Raw genomic sequence first — 16,627 nt, forward strand, 5'->3', positions numbered from 1 at the left:
GAGTAATGAAAATAGAAAACTCCTGTTGAGGTCAAAATCTGAGTAGCAGCTGGGGGAAGACCCATATTTACTAACAATTGTTTCCTTATTGCAGAAAGGAGCAATTTTCATATTTGTTCTGAAGAAGATGCTTAAGCTTCTCAAGGCACTTGGCAAATGTTACTTGGAACCAAATGTCTGCCTCAGAGGTGCCCAGAGGCCAGCCTCCCTCCCTCGAAGGCTCTCAGATCAAGGAAACACATGACCCGTGGTTCTCACTCAACGGGAAAACAGGCTCCAAAGTTCATCTGGAAAATAGGCTTTAACTGTTGTTTACATTTGTGATGAACTTCTTCTTTGTTTTTTTTGTTTTTGGGGTTTTGTTTTTGGAAATAATTTCTGGAATATCATTTGAGAAAACTGTTTGCAAGTGGTCTGAAGGCTTTCTGGTTATGGTGTTTAAGAGTGGTATTCCTCTACGTATCTGTAAAATAATGTTGCTGACAAAATAGATCAAGAGACATGAAAGTAGGGAACAAACTGACTAACCTCAGAAGGAAGGGCAATAGGCGATGGGGAAAGAAAAACCAAAGAACTTATATGCACATGTGCGTAACCAGTGGACACAGACAATAGTGTCAGGTGAAGGAGAGGGAGTGGTGAGGAGGGGTTGTGAGAGAGATGCACTGACTGGTTGCCTCCCACACTACCGACCGGGGCCGGGGGTCGAACTTGCAACGCAGGTACATGCCTATGACTGGGAATCGAACCCAAGACACTTTGGTTTGAGGGCTGATGCTCTAACTGCTGAGCCAAACCAGCCAGGGCTAAAGTGTTTTTGTTTTTGTTTTTATCAGACTCTCCGTCATGCCTTACACTCTGTACTGTGCCAGACCCTACCATTATCCTGGAGTATTCCAGTGTCCATGGGGCTGACCCTTCCCTCACTTTTAAGTCCCAAATATTTAATTTAACATCCAAGCCTCCAATTCAATCTCCTATTTTTATAATTTTCTCACGTACTTGATATGAACAGTTTTTCTGAGTTAATTAACCCCTCCACTCTCAAGACCATCTGGAATCCTTGATGTGTTGGTTGAAATACTCCTTTATGATGATGATGATGATTAATCTTCACTTGAGGATATTTTTCCATTGATTTTCAGATAGAGTGGGAGGGAGGGAGAGAGGAAGAGAGAGAGACAAACATCGATATGAGAGGGACACATTGATTGGTTGCCTCCTGCATGACCCCAACCAGAGCCGGGGATCAAACTGCAACCGAGATGCATGCCCTTGACCGGAATCAAACCCATGACTCTTTGGTCTGATGGCCGATGCTCCAACCGCTGAGCCAAACCGGCTAGGGCAAAACACTCTTTTGTAAAAAACTCCCTTTCTTCACCTCCCTTCACCTCCATCCTTCTAAGTCCCTGCCAAGAAATCTCCATCTATATTTAGGCTTCTCTGCCCCTTAGCTTGAGGGCACTGTGACAGATTGATGGAAGTGCTTACTGGGCGCCAGTTCCCCAGTCCTCTGGCGCTTCTGAATTTCTCCAAACCTTCAGTGCCCTCCTCCTATCCAGCCTCTCTAGCAGTACAGTTAGCAGGTGACTTAGAGCAAGAGAATCTTGGAATGATCCATTCCACCCCATCCCAACTCCTACACACAACTAATCATCTCTTCCTCATCTTCAGCTGTTTCCCAACACTTTCAGGGGAAGAAGAATTTTCCCTTTAGTTACAAATTCAACTTTGCTACATAAAGTATCCCTTCTGGGGGAGGAGAAGTTTTCCTTCGCTCCCAAATTTAAACTTGCTACATAAAGTATCCCCTCTGTTTCTTGCATCCTCAACCTGTTCTTCTGTACTAGTTCCTTCCTTGGATCCTATAAACTTACTTAAATTTCCTCCATCTTCCAAACAAACACCAAATAACTTGACTCTGCCTCTTCTTCCAAGAATGGGCCCCTTTCCTTTCCATTTGAAAAATGTATGTACACACACACACACACACACACACATATAAATGTATAAATATATATATTTTTAGAGAGAGAGAGAGAGAGAGGAAGGAGGTGGGGGAGAAACGTTGATTTGTTCCATTTATTTATACATTCATCAGTTGCCTCTTGTGTGTACCCTGACCAGGGGTCAAACCACAATCGTGGAGTACTGGGACCAACTCTAACCTGATGAGCTGCACAGCCAGGGCTTCCCTTTCATTTTTAGCCAAGCTGTACTTGCTATTCTTTTTTTTTTTTTTTTTTAATCCTCACCCGAGGGCATTTTTCCATAGAGTGGGAGAGAGAGAGAGAGAGAGAAACATCGATGTGAAGGGACACATCGAGTGGCCGCCACCCGCACGACCAACCAGGGCCGGGGACAAACTGCAACCGAGGTACGTGCCCTTAGCGGGAACCGAACCCGGGTCTCTCTGGACCACAGGCCGACGCCCTAACCGCTGAGCCAAACCGGCCAGGGCTGTACTTGCTATTCTTACTTTCTTATTTCTCTTTTAAACTTATTACAATCATAAAATGTTTTTTTTTGTTTTCATATTTAAGAATACTAAATGCCCATCATAAGAATGTCAGATAACATGTAAAAACATGAAGAAAAAATTAAATTTCTAGTAATGTCACCACCTACTTACTGTTACATTTCCTATTTATTTATGCATTTGTTTATTTCTCCATTTCACTGCATATTGCCAAAATTAAAGGTACTCATTAAAAATCCATATCATTATATACCTAAAAAAAATTAGCGCCATGGCCTGTTTGGCTCAGTGGTTAGAGCATCGGCCCGCGGACTAGAGTCCCGGGTTCAGTTCCCGCTAAGGGCATGTACCTCGGTTACAGTTTGTCCCCGCCCCGGTTGGGGTCATGTGGGTGGCAACCAGTCAATGTGTCTCTCTCACATCGATGTTTCTCTCTCTCTCTCGCTTTCTCCCTCTCTCCCTACCGCACTATCTGAAGATATATGCAAAAATGTCCTCAGGTGAGGATAAAAAAAAAATAAAAGAAATTAGCAATACTTCCTTAATATCATCAAATCTCTACCACTGGTAATACTTAGATGACTGTTCTTGTACATTATTTTTCTGTTTCTAGATATACAAGGTAAGTATACATTCACTTCTTATTAAAATATACAGTCTCATTGTATATGCTATTTGTAACCTGCCTTTTGCCCTTACTAAGATCCTGTATCTTTCTAAATTACGTGTAACTTTACATTGTTTTTAAAAAACTGTTCAGAAGTCTGGACTCTATCTTTGTTCGTCCAGTAGATTTTTCTAGGTTCTTAGGACATATCGAGCACTACCGTTTCATCTTCTGTGGGGCATCCTATATCTGCGATGTGAGGGTATCTTTTCGCATTCCACAGAAATCATTGCTCCTGTGACTACAAAGAAAACCTGTATAAAAGAAGATGTGTTTGTCTTGGGGGAGGGGAGCAGAAAATTAGGGTTCTGTATTTAGTTAGTCTCAAATGAAGAATGGTAATGGAGCCCTGGCAGATGTGGTTTAGCTGACTGAGTGCGGTCCCAAGTACCGAAAGGTCACTGGCTTGATTCCCGGTCAGGGCACATGCTTGGGTTTTGGGCTCGATCCCCAATAGTGGGCATGCAGGAGGCAGCCAATCGATATTTCTCTCTCTCATCACTGTTTCTCTCTCTCTCTCCCTTCCTCACTCTCTAAAATCAATAAAAACATTTTTTTAAAAAAGACTGATAATAGGATATTGTGTGATTTATTAGAACTCTCAAAATATGTATTGAGCCATTAGCCTGGAGCCTGAGATAAAATCAGAAATTCTAGAACACTTGCAAAACCAACTTGGGGCTGAAAGCAAACTTCATGAGGGCATACTGTTCATGTGCCATGATTAGGAAAAGTTGTTTTCATTAGAACGTGGTTGTCTCCTGAGGGAGCACTTCTTACAGTCACAGGAGTGTGGGGCTCAGACATGCAGAAGCAGGTCCTAGACCACATGGACACCTCATGGTCAGCACCTCACTTTTTTGCCACCTCAGGATCCATCTTTCTACATAGAAATGTCCTCAGTTAACCAACCCTGATATGTAAGGAGCGAATAATGACTCATGCCTGAAAAGTCACTCTACAGTTTCTGTCCTTAGGGGGAAATCACTTCTGCTCAAAATCTTCCCTGCACAAGATGAACGTGCTAGGTGCATCCCCGTGCCGCGTGTGTTCCCTTGACTGCGGAATGGAAAGGTGGCTCCTTACAGACGGGGTTCATTTTGCTGTCGGAAATGCTGTTGATAAAAGAGAACGTGTCTGAATTCTAACGGCAATCGTACTCAGTTGTGAAAAAAAATTGCCTCAAGTTCGAGGCTAAATAACAACTTTTAATGTGATTGTACATGATATCTCTTGCTTTCTCTTTACAGCCTGCTGCCCCCCCAGAGGACACCCCCGAGCTGAGCGCCTTTCTGAGAAACTCAACCATCCCTCACCTTGTCAGAAAGAGAGACGTGCCGGCACTGGAGCTCCGCAGGCAGAGCCCGGCCAAAACCCTGGTGAGTCCCCTCAGTGTGCAGAGCCGAGGCCGGTGCCTGCCCAGAGCTCCCACAGATGGCGTTCACGTCCACTGTGTCGTTCATTCTCCAGGCTCAGATCTGCCTGACACTCACTGTCAGCGCATACTGCGGGAAATGAGTGTCCTTTCTGTGAGGACTAATGAGTATTTGCAAAGTAACATTTTTATTCTTCTAAACTGGATGGAGGCCACATTGGAGAAGTGGTGAGAACATAAAGTACAGCAGTCAATGCAAGAATGTAGAGATTCAGTAGTGAGCCTGTCCCCAGACACTGTGCTGGTGAGTTTGAGGGAGTCTAGAGACGCGCTGCCTTTCAGTGGGTCCCTGGGGTGAGTGCAGCCCCCACCCCTGAATCTCAGCAGCCTCTGCTCATCTGGAAAGGCCAAGACTGGTGTGTTCAGGTCTCCTGGGCCAAAAAATCTGCGGAGTCTTAGCACTGGGGTCTGTGGTTGATCTCGCCTGAGCTGAGTCAGCACTTTATAGAACTGTGGTGGACAGCATTCCTGAATCAGCACTTTCTATTCAATTCTCCCACTTGTTCCAACGTGAATGCCACTGAACTATATACACTTAAAAGGGGTTAGAAAGGGTGTTTTTAAATCTGTGTCTTGGCCCTGGCTGGTTTGGCTCAGCAGTTAGAGCATCGGCCCACGGAACAAAGAGTCACAGGTTCAATTCTGGTCAAGGGCATGTACCCCGGTTGCAGTTCAATCCCTGGCCCTGGTTGGGGTCGTGCTGGAGGCAACTGGTCAATGTGTCTCTCCCATATCAATCTTTCTCTCTCTCCCTCGATTTCTCCCTCTCACTCTATCTAGAAATCAATGGAAGAATGTCCCTGGGTGAAGATTAAAAATATATATAAATGCATGTCTTGAATATGCTCTGACATTCACTTGACAGTATAAAACATAGAAGTGGACAGAAAAATACAATGAGCAAGTCTAACTGAATCAGTTAAATTTCAGTCAAGAGAGAAATGTTTATTATCATAGAAGAACCTGAAATTATGTAGCAAAAGCTATGGCAGTTGGCAGAGTATATGATTCAAGTCTCTGTAAATTTTTGTGACACTAATATTTTGAAAAATGCAAGGGTAGTAATCGATATGCTATTGAATTTAGAATAAGTTAATAAAATTCTGTATAGTATCATTTTTTAAAAGCTTCTAGAAGGAATAGAACAGAAAACAATGATTTAATTCCTGGGACTGTAATGTGTAGCATGGTGACTATAGTTAATAATACCATATGGTGTATTTGAAAGTTGTTAAACAAGTAAATCTTAAAAGTTCTCATCACAAGAAAAAATAATGTGTAATTTTGTATGGAAACAGATGTTAACTAGACTTATTGTGGTTATTTTACTATATATATATACAAATATCAAATCATTACATTGTACATCTGAAACTAATATGTTTTATATCAGTTATACCTCATTAAATTATTTTAAGTTAAAAAAAAAATGACACCAAAAAAAAAAAAAGAAAAGAAAAGAAAATGATTGAAATCTATAGAATTCTAATGTGCAGTAACAATATGAAAGCCCTCTGGAGAACCAATGTCCAAACCTCTGAGGACCAACAATTTGGAAAATCAAGATTCAACTACATTTTTTAGTTTACTATTCAGCATATGTCTCATGAGTATATAAAGGCAGTGGAGATCAATAACCAATATTCTTTTGAAAATTATATGCTCTTGTGTTACGGGATCAGATTTCTTTTCTTCTTTCTTTCTCATTAAAGATTTCTAATGCAAGATGATTTCTAACCTCTGAATATCATAGAAACGTATTACTTGCAGATGAGGGCAAGGCAATCCTTGATTTCTACGTCTGATTTTGTTAAACTGTTTTATTCCCTTGCTCTCTTATTGCTTCAAAAATTGCAAATCATACGCCTCCCCATGTCCTCAAGTCAAAATAATTCTGGATAGAAAGTGATTATGCAAAGTTTATTCTGAAATCAAAAGCTAAATAAGACCTCCTACAGTTTTTGTTTAGTTAAAAACAACTTACTGAATCACATTTCTGATTAGGAATTTGAAAGTGCAAAATGCCAACATCCTGTGCTGGGATCATAATTTCCCATTTGCATAGGGAAAGTCTGTATCTGTGACCCTGAGATATAATTTCTCCTCTGCTTAGAATGTCCTCGCCTTGGTCATCTCGGCCCTGCTGCTTTGCAGCTATCACCCCATCTCCTCCTCCTTCTCCTCCTCCAACTGCTCAGTTTACAGAAACTTTATCTTTCCTAATCTGTTCAGCACTTGATACTCTTTTTTTAAAAAAGATTTTGTGTTATTTATTTTTAAAGGGAGAGGGAAAGAGAGAAACATCCATGTAAGAGCAGAACACCAGTTGTCTGCCTCCTCCCTGGTAACCTGCAACCTGGGATGTGCCCTGACCAGGAATCGAACTGGCAACCCTTCCATGCACAGGACAACACCCAACCAACTGAGCCACACCAGCCAGGGCAGCACTTGATACTCCTGACCACTTTCTAAAACCATCACCTCCCCGGGCTTCCCCCAAAACATTCTCTTGCCCTCACCGGGTGACTTGGTTGGAGTATAGTCTGGTACACCAAAAGGTTGCAGGTTTGATTCCTGCTCAGGGCACATACTTAGGTTGCAGGTTCAGTCCCTGGTTGGGGCACATATGGGAGACAACTGATGGGTGTTTCTCTCTCACATCAACATTTCTCTCTCTCCCTCTCTGTCTCTCTCTCTCTCTCTCTTCCTCTCTTTAAATCAATAAACATATCCTCGAGTGACGATTAAAAACAAACAAGCAAACTAAAACATTCTTTCCTGATTCTCTTCCTACCTTTTGACTTGCCCCTTTGAATTTTTCATGGACTTCTCTTCTCCTCATCCTTAAATGCTCCTAGACTTCAGGAATCCATCCTCAGCCCCTCCGCTCCTCTCCCAGTGACTCTGCATTTGCAGGGAAATTTCTTGCATAATTATAACTCCCGACATTAGTCATTCCTAGGTGCCTCCTACCATCATATCCTCCCTTGCTGCTTTTGAGACATGAAGGGCTCACTGTGTATGTTCATCTGGATGTCTCATAGACGTGCCAGTCCCCACATGTCCAAAACTCAGTCCATGACCCCCACATGTGCTCCTTTCTAAAAAATCCCAGTCTCGCTCTGGCCGGTTTTGCTCAGTGGTTCGAGCATCCGCCCTCGGACCAAAGAGTTGCAGGTTCAATTCTGGTCAAGGGCATGTACCTCAGTTATGGTTTGGTCCCCAGTTCTGGTTGGGGTTGTGCGGGAGGTAACCAATTGATGTGTCTCTCTCACATTAATGTTTCTCTCTCTCACGCCCTCCCACTCTATCTGAAGATAAATGGAAAAATATACTCTGGTGAGGATTAAAAAAAAAAATCCCAGTCTCAAGTAATACCAACACCTATCCACCCAGTTCCCCAAGCCAAGACTCCACCTCTCCCTCTCCTTCATCCCAGTCTTTGATTAGTCACCACGTATCTATTCTACTTCCAAAACTTCTCTGAAATGCATCTTCCTCTTTCCATCCCCCCTGCCTCAGTTCAAGGCCTGAGCATTTCTCACTTGGACTCTTGTAAGCACTGCCCATCCCCCTCACCTCCCACTCCTCTCTCTAATTCTTTCCTCACCTACTGCCTGTCCCCTAAAATACAAACATGGTTGTAGTCTTTGCTCAAAAACCTTCACAGGCTCCCCTGTACTGTCCAAGTAATGTCCACAGTCCTTAGCACAAGTGGGAAGATTCTCTACCACTTGGACTTTCTCTCTTCCCTGGCTCATTGCCATCTGTCCAGACCACCCCCAAATACCCTCTTCTCCTCTTTCCTGAACACTCACTGAGCTTACAAAAGAGAACTGTGTCCCTGTCATCCTGCACTTGTAGGTAACTCTTTCTCACCTTTCAAGAGTAACTCTAAACATCACCTTCTCCAAAACCCTTCTGTAGAGCTAGCTCACTGGGATCACCATTTCCAGGGAGTTTACGAGAATTACCTCCTCCTGGCTCCCCAGCTCCTTTGCCCTCAGCGGGTGGGGTTGGCCATACACAGCATGGAGCACAGGCCAGCCGCAGGGTCCTCACAGGTGCCATAAACTGCAGATTTTGAGCATTCTTGCTCCTCTTGGAGACACAAGATCCAGACACCTAAGTGCCCAACTCCAATAGAACAAGAGCAGCCCAGCCACCTGTGTTTGGAAACATTATGAAGAAATCTAACCCTATTGGAGTTTCTCAGATACACGTTACTTATTGCTTGGTTTTTAGAGAATTCTGAGGGTCTCAAAGAAGGTTTTCATAGTAATGTGTTTCTCAGGCTATTCTGTATTTTATCGATTTCATTAATGTGAAATGCCTTAGTCAACTCCTTCACACAATATCTAATGAACTCATGTTTGCTGATCATCTGTAGACCAGTGCCCAGTGCTTGAGACATAAAAAATAAAGCATAGCCCACATACTAAACTCAAATCAATGAGTATAATTCAAGAGGTATCATCCTATACATGGGAACATGGAAAATGGATGTGAGGTGTCTATTTCCTTAATGGGATCTGATCAGAAAACGTGATTTGATGGGTAGAATGTTATCATAATGAATACTTTCAAGAAATATGCATTTTATATATTAAAGGTTACCCATTAGTAGTTGGACAACCCTAAAAACTAGTTTAAAAACACCTTAATGAGTGGAACTCTCAGAAGAGTCATATCTTGCTTTATGACCGGGAAGTAATTTAGACAGAAAGCAGGATGTTATAGAACAAATGCTTGCCAGTGGGTTAATAACTTTGGGTCTTTGAGATAATATGGCCCTGGCCGGTTTGGCTCAGTGGTTGGAGCATCGGCCTGCGGTACAGTGAGATAATATGGACTCAGGGACCTTCCTCCAAAGCCATTTTAGGACTTTGCTTAGTCCAGGGTCAGCTGCTGTGAGTGTCTATAAGAAGTGTCTTCCTGAGTTCTGAGAAAATGAAACAGCCCACCTAACTACGTAATCACTGAGGTTGATGCATCATTGCTACCAAACTGGTTTTTCTTGGTTGTTTTAATGTATTTGTTCTTTATTTAAATTAATCATCTATGGACTAGGTGATGACTTCTGAGGAAATAAGATATAACTAAATTTGACTTCAGTGTTGATTCTCTACCACAATTTGAAGATGCTGATTTGTCAAAGTTGTTGTTTTTTGCAGAACTGTACAAATATCGAGTGCTTACAAATCTCCTGTGCGGTGGGACGACTAGAAGGAGGAGAAAGCGCAGTCCTGAAAGTCAGATCGCGGTTATGGGCCAAGACTTTCCTCCAGGTAATACAGACCCTGAAGCACATGCACACCGCTCACGGGCACCTCTTCCCAAAAGCTCAGCAGGAAGGTTATTGCTTGTAATGATTTTTAAATTTTTAAACATTTTCTACTTTTACAGTTTTTAGATTTATTTTTAATATGTTTTTATTGATTTTTTTAGAGAGAGAGGAAGGGAGAGAGAGAGAGAAACATCTTTGTGAGAGAAACATCAATCAGCTGCCTCCTGCACATCCCCTAGTGGGGTTGGAGCCTGCAACCTGGGCATGTACCTCAACCCTGGAATCGAACCGGGACCTCTCAGTCCCTGGGATGATGCTCAATCCACTGAGCCACACCAGCCAGGCTAATTTTTAATTTCAAAATATTTTATATTTAAAAGTTGTTTTTAATTTTTAATTTAAAATTTTTTTCATTTGAGCATTTTATTTATTTTACTTTTTTGTTGAATTTATTGGAGTGACATTGGTTAATAAAATTATGTAGGTTTCAGGTGTACAGTTCTACAATACATCATCTGTATATTGTATTGCAGACCCTAAATCAAGTCTGCGTCCATCACCATTTATGCCCCCCATACCCTCTTCAACCTCCCCCGCCCCATCCCCCCTGGTAATCACCATACTGTTGTCTGTGTCTATGAGATATTTATTTTGTCCTCACCCGAGGATAGGATATGTTTACTGATTTTAGAAAGAGAGCCAGAAAAACATATCAATTGGTTGCCTCCAAATGTATTTCAACCTGGAATTGAACTCTCAACCTAGGTATGTGCCTTGACTGGAAATTGAACCTGCAACCTGTTTGGTGTACGGGACAATGCTTCAGTCAACCGAGCTACACAGCCAGGGTTGTGTCCATGAGATTTTCCCCTTGATCCCTTCGCCTTTTCACCCAGCCCCGAAACGCCCTGTCCTCTGACAGCTGTCAGCCTGCTCTCTGTCTATGCGTCTGTTTCTGTTTTGTTTGTTTACTTTGTTTATTAGATTCCACACATAAGTGAAATCATGTGGTGTTTGTCTTTCTCTGACTGGCTTATTTCACTTAGCATAATAATCTCCAGGTCCATCCATGCTGTTACAGAGAGTGAGATTTTTTTTTCGACAAAGTAGTGTTCCATTGTGTAAGTGTACCACAGCTTTTTTATCCACTCCTCTACTGATGGGCACTTGGGCTGCTTCCAGATCTTGGCTATTGTAAACAAGGCTGCTATGAACCTAGGGGTGCATATATTCTTTTGAATTCGTTTTGGATTTCTTCAAATATATTCCCAGATGTTGTGGGGTCATAAGGCAGTTCCATTTTTAATGTTTTGAGGTAACTCCATACTGTTTTCCACAGTGGCTGCACCAATGTGCATTCCCACCAACAGTGCACACGGGTCCCCTTTTCTCCACGTCCTCGCCAGCACTTGTTTGATTTATTTATGATAGCCATTCTGACAGGTGTGCGGCCATTACCTTTTTTTAAAGAAATTTTCTTTCTTTTTTTTTTATTTATCCTCACCAGAGACATTTTTGCATTTATCTTCAGATAGAGCGAGAGGGAGAGAGAGGAAGAGAGAGAAACATTGATGTGAGAGAGACACATCGAGGGGCTGCCACCCACATGACCCCAACTGGGGGCCGGAAACAAACTGCAACCGAGGTACGTGCCCTTAGCGGGAGTCAAACCCCAGACTCTACAGTCTGCAGGCTGATGCTCCAACCGCTGAGCTAAACCGGCCAGGGCATTTTAAAATATTTTTGACATATAACATATGTAAGTTTAAAGTGTACCATGTGATGATTTGATACACTTATATATTGCAAAATGTTTACCACCAGAAGGGCAGCCAACACCTCCATCCCCTTACATATTATATTTTGTGTGTGTGTGTAGGGGGTGATAACTTTGAAGATCTACTTTATTAACAACTTTAAATTACATAATACAGCATTGTTAACCATAATTACCATGCTGTAAATTAGATCCCCAGAATTTGCTCATCTTACAGCTGGAACTTTGAACCATTTTATTTCCCCATTTTCTCCACCCCGAGCCCTTGGCAACCACCGTTCTACTCTCTATTTCTATGAGTTCAGCTTTTTTAGCTTCCACGTATAAGTGAAATCATAAAGTATTTGTCTTTATCTGTTTGACTTATTTCAGTTAATGTAACGTGCTCAAGGTCCATCCATATTGTCACAGAAGGCTGGATTTTCTTCTGTTTTTAATCCTCACCTGAGGATACTTTTCCATTGAGTTTTAGTTAGAGTAAGAGGTAAGAAGGGAGAGAGAGAAAGAGAGAGAGAGATCAATGGTTGCCACCTGCACGTTTAGGGCCAGGGATCGAACCTGCAACCCAGGTATGTGCCTTTGACTGGGAATTGCACCAAAGACTCTTTGGTCCGCAGGCCGACACTCTCACCACTGAACAAAACTGGCCAGAGCTAGATTTTCTTCCTTTTTTTGTGCCCTTAATATTCCGGTATATATATAAAATCCCACATGTTAGGTGAAGACAATGTAAATAACCTGACTCCCTAAGACCTTCAGACAGTAACTTAGGTTCAAACAAATCTGTTTAGCTCACTACCATATATCCAGTGCCTGGTGCGTAGTAGTTCCTTAGTAAATATTGGTTAATGGAAATGATAGTGAGTATGAGAGCATCATGTAAGCTATATGCCCAGAAAAGTAAATATAGAAAAATTCAGAAGGAAAAGGGAGATTGTCCTAGAAAGTTGCTCTTGTCTGGTGATCCCACCGCCTGGGGTCCAGCCAGGATGGCACCTCAGGGACATCCAGGCATGTGTGAAGAGTGCATTCCTCACAGCCTTGGCTTGTCTTACTGTGACATCTGACACTGTCATAGATAACTCCCTAGATCATGTGGCTTTTAAACCTTTTAAATCTCTTTTACACTAAGCAGATTAATTTTCCCTTTCTCTTTTCATTTGAAAAGAGGTATTTATTTAGTGATACGATTGTGTTGTGACCTTGTTGTTTAAGAAGGATTTAGAAGAAACAAAGCTAAATGCAATGCCTACCAAATCTGTGCATTGTTGCCTATATAGTAACTACAAAAAAACTCTTAATTGGTTCATTGTGCCATATAAAATTAAATGGTAAAATATATTTTAGTCTAGCTAGTAAGTATAGAATTCCGTAATTCTCGATTTTTATGTGTCTGCTTCAAAATACCTCTATAGTACTATCAAAAGTATTATTGAACTTTATTTCTAAAATAGATAGGGATATTTAAGTTATTTTTAAAAGTTTATAGTGAAGCCCTTTAAAAAAAAATTAAGGCAGGTTTTCTCAGCCTTAGCACTATTAACATTGGGATTGTATAATTATTTGTTGTGGGGGCTGCCCTTGTATATAGGATGTTTAGCAGCATCCCTGGCTTTTACCCTAGTTGTGACAACCAAAAAAATGTTTTCAGACATTGCCAGTGTCCCCTGGGCACGAAGTCACCCCTGGTTTTAACAATGAGCTAGGGAGGAGCGCAGCGCAGTTTGCCGTGTTTTTGGTTAAACCATTGTTCGCTCACTGGTTGGACAAGCGTGTGCGGAGGACACTGTGCTGCAGGCACTGGTCCTGGTGCCGCTGGCAGTCCACCCCCTGCTCGTGGTGCCTCCGCTGCTGCTGTCGTCCCAGAGCTGGCACAGGGGCTGGCTGACCTCCAGAGCCCGCACAGCCTAAGTGACAACTGTCCATTCCTCCGAGCGCTTTGGGCATCACATCCACTGAAATGAGGGAGAACAGCCTCTCAGTGAAGCAGGACTGAGATCGTGGTGATGCTGTGGTCAAGGGAAAGGGTGACTTTAGATGGCCTGGGTCAGTTCTATGCATGACGTTCTATTCCCGGAGGGGGCCGAGAGAGGGACCATTGCATCTTCGTTTCCTGTTAAAAAGACCCAGTGAATCTAGAAGAAGTCAATAGCGACTGAGGGACTTCCCTGATACTAAGTATTCAGCAGAAGTAGAGTCAGACCAGACCACCTGCAGGGACCTTCCGAAGTCCTACCAGAGCAGCGTGCCTCTTCCAGAGATTTGGGAGAAAGGGCGCACATCCCTGCGTGCATGCCCACGGCCATAGCCCAGATTTCTGAACTTCCACAGTTTTCTCTTCTTCTACAGACTCTCTCTCTCTCTCTCTCTCTCTCTCTCTCTCTCTCTCTCTCTCTCTGTCTCCCCCTTTCCCTCCCCCCCCCACCTCACCCACCCACCCACATACCTACACACACATGCACTGTACTGGATATATATATTGGAGGTCTTTGATGGTTTCGTCATGCAAACCAAAAGGAAGTAAACATTTTCTGCCTTCCTATTCCAGGGTAGAAAGTTCACAGTTCTTGGTGATTTGAGGTGATTTGCTCCTTGTGTTTGTTTCTGTTCACGTGGTGAACATGCAAACTGGGCAGGGAAAGATTTTCTTTAGGTTGATGGTAATGCCTCCCCTGTTCTGTGCTTGTTCCTCAATCCAGCAACTCTTTACCGCTTCACGCTTTACCTGCAGTTGCGTAGGCTTTGTCATCTCACAAGGTGAGTGTTTCTGGGAAAGGCTGAGTATTGAAACATGGGCTACAGAAGATGGATGTGTCTTAAAATACCTCTTGTGGAATTGAGCAGCAGGAAGGTAGGAGTGGGGAGTGGGAGAGCTTGTAATGTTACCAGCCACACTAGGTATTTAATCAAGTCAAAGCTCTCACTCTCCACTCCATTTGTTACCAACTCCAGCTCTTCTGAGTACCACGACTATCTCTGTGCAAAGGCACCTAATAGAGGCAGCCGAGGGGCTGCAGACCACAGAGTAAGGGACGCTGCAGGGACAGAGAGATAGGCATTCTCTGAGGATTACTAGCTAGCTGGGGCTGGTGGAAGGTCCCAGGTATTGTCAGGGGACATTACCTCCAGCTGCTTTTGCGTCCTGAATTGCCGACAATATGGCACTGATGGCTATGACCTGGGAGATTGCTACAGAGAAGAGATTTTTTTTAACACAAGAAAAATATAGTTATTATGTAAAGACTATTGCTGAAAGTATTCAACTTTCAACATGGAGTCAATAGTATGATTCTGCTCATATTGTTTTTCAAGAATTAAATACTTCCCTGTGCTGTGCCTACGACCTAACAGCCACAGGATTAGTGTATCTTTCTTTAATGCTGACCCAGCCAGTCATACCCTAATGGCTCACACCTTGGAGCTCCAGAGGATCTTAGAAAAATGAAAAAGAAAAAAGAATTTTCCTACTGAAAAGGGTAGAAGACACCTTGGTTTTAGAGAATAATTTAAAATAAAGAACACATCAGTCTATGAGTTGTACCCTGGCTGGTTTGGCTCAGCAGTTAGAGCGTCAACCTACAGACCAAAGAGTCCTGGGTTCAATTCCCAGGCAAGGGCACATACCTCAGTTGCAGTTTCAATCCCTGTCCCCAGACAGGGTTATGCAGGAGGCAACCAATCGATGTGTCTCTTTCACATTGATATTTCGGCTCTCTCTCTCTCTCTCTCTCTCCCCCCCCCCCCCTCCATCTTGATCTGGGGAAAAAAAAATCTAAGAGTTACATTGTATATCAGATGGGTGTTGTGTGGGATGAAAAGGTCTGAATAACCAAACCACCTGATGTGTTCACTCACTGTCCGTCCATGGGGCCCGTCTGCCAGCACTGCGGAAGCCCTCCTGTGCACGCTGCTCTGGCTGCTGTGGAAGACACAAGTTTTACACGCAGTGACATACACCTTTCATTTTGTATCGTCCTGTTGGAGAGAAAAGTGACAGAGAAAAATAAAAAATTAAACAACAATGTGAAAATTCCAAACACGTTTGGCAAATAGAGTCTCACCCCAGAAGACGGAATCCAAAGCTGAGCCCAAGCCCAGGTGTTTCTGAGGCTCAGCAAAGCACAGGGTTTGTGAACCACCAGAAATGACAGGTGGTGTGAATGGGAAATGTGAGGAGGAATCAAACTGTGGCCGAGAGCAGGGGCAGTAAAGGAAGGCAGCAGGAGAAAGAATGTCCTCAGAGAAACATGTTTCTCCATGTTCTACATCTAGAGTTCAGCTCCCACCTCCTCTTCATTAAGAAACTTTCACGTTCATAATGCAGAGTCACACAAGACAAAAACTTTCCGTCTAGAGCCCATGTAGAGATGGAGGTCACCCATGATTTTTTCCAAACACATGACTTCAACAGCAAGAAAATTATTGTCTATCAATGTGTTTATTGAACTTAGAGACTACAGAAAGCCTGTTTGTTGGAGGGCCGGGAGCATGGGCACACGTTGGAGCGTGTGATTGCAATCTCTGTGCACAGAAAGAACCTCGTTTTGTCATGTTTCCTCTGAGGCTGCCAGGATGGTAAGGAAGGTGGATTTAAACCACACATGATGTTGTGAACACAGATGTCCACGTTTTAAAAAACACTCCTCATACAAACAAACAAAAAATAAATCCAGCTTTCAGTTAAAGTGAAAACGCCAAGAGACAAAAGATTATCAGAAGAATAACCAACCAAATAATAAGCAAAAAGAATTTTCTTAAATGAATAGAGTTGCTTATCCTGGAATGTTGGGGTAGGAAGAAAGAAAAAGACAAAGATATAGTGCCTTTAAGTATATAAAAGTTTTGCATACTCTGGCCTGTCCTTCCCATGTAGAGAAAATGGGGTTTATTGAAGGGAGAAAAAATTCAGCCACAGGAAAAGAAAAATAAACGTTGAAAAAAAAATTGAAACAAAATCATCACAATCTAACCTGTTGGAT

The 16,627-nt window shown here is 42.7% G+C and overlaps 1 protein-coding gene across 1 annotated transcript in view; it reads left to right on the forward strand.

The window, feature by feature from the left end:
• The window catches only part of ITGA8 (integrin subunit alpha 8), a 210,531-nt gene that overhangs the window by 179,780 nt on the left and 14,124 nt on the right, over positions 1 to 16,627 (forward strand). The window contains exons 26-27 of the mRNA XM_036263831.1: positions 4,400 to 4,528; positions 9,759 to 9,872. Of these exons, the coding sequence (XP_036119724.1) occupies positions 4,400 to 4,528; positions 9,759 to 9,872 (243 nt within the window). The remainder of the gene's footprint in view (positions 1 to 4,399; positions 4,529 to 9,758; positions 9,873 to 16,627) is intronic.

The sequence above is a fragment of the Molossus molossus genome, unplaced genomic scaffold (assembly GCF_014108415.1).
Source record: "Molossus molossus isolate mMolMol1 unplaced genomic scaffold, mMolMol1.p scaffold_m16_p_1, whole genome shotgun sequence".
Lineage (NCBI taxonomy): Eukaryota > Metazoa > Chordata > Mammalia > Chiroptera > Molossidae > Molossus > Molossus molossus.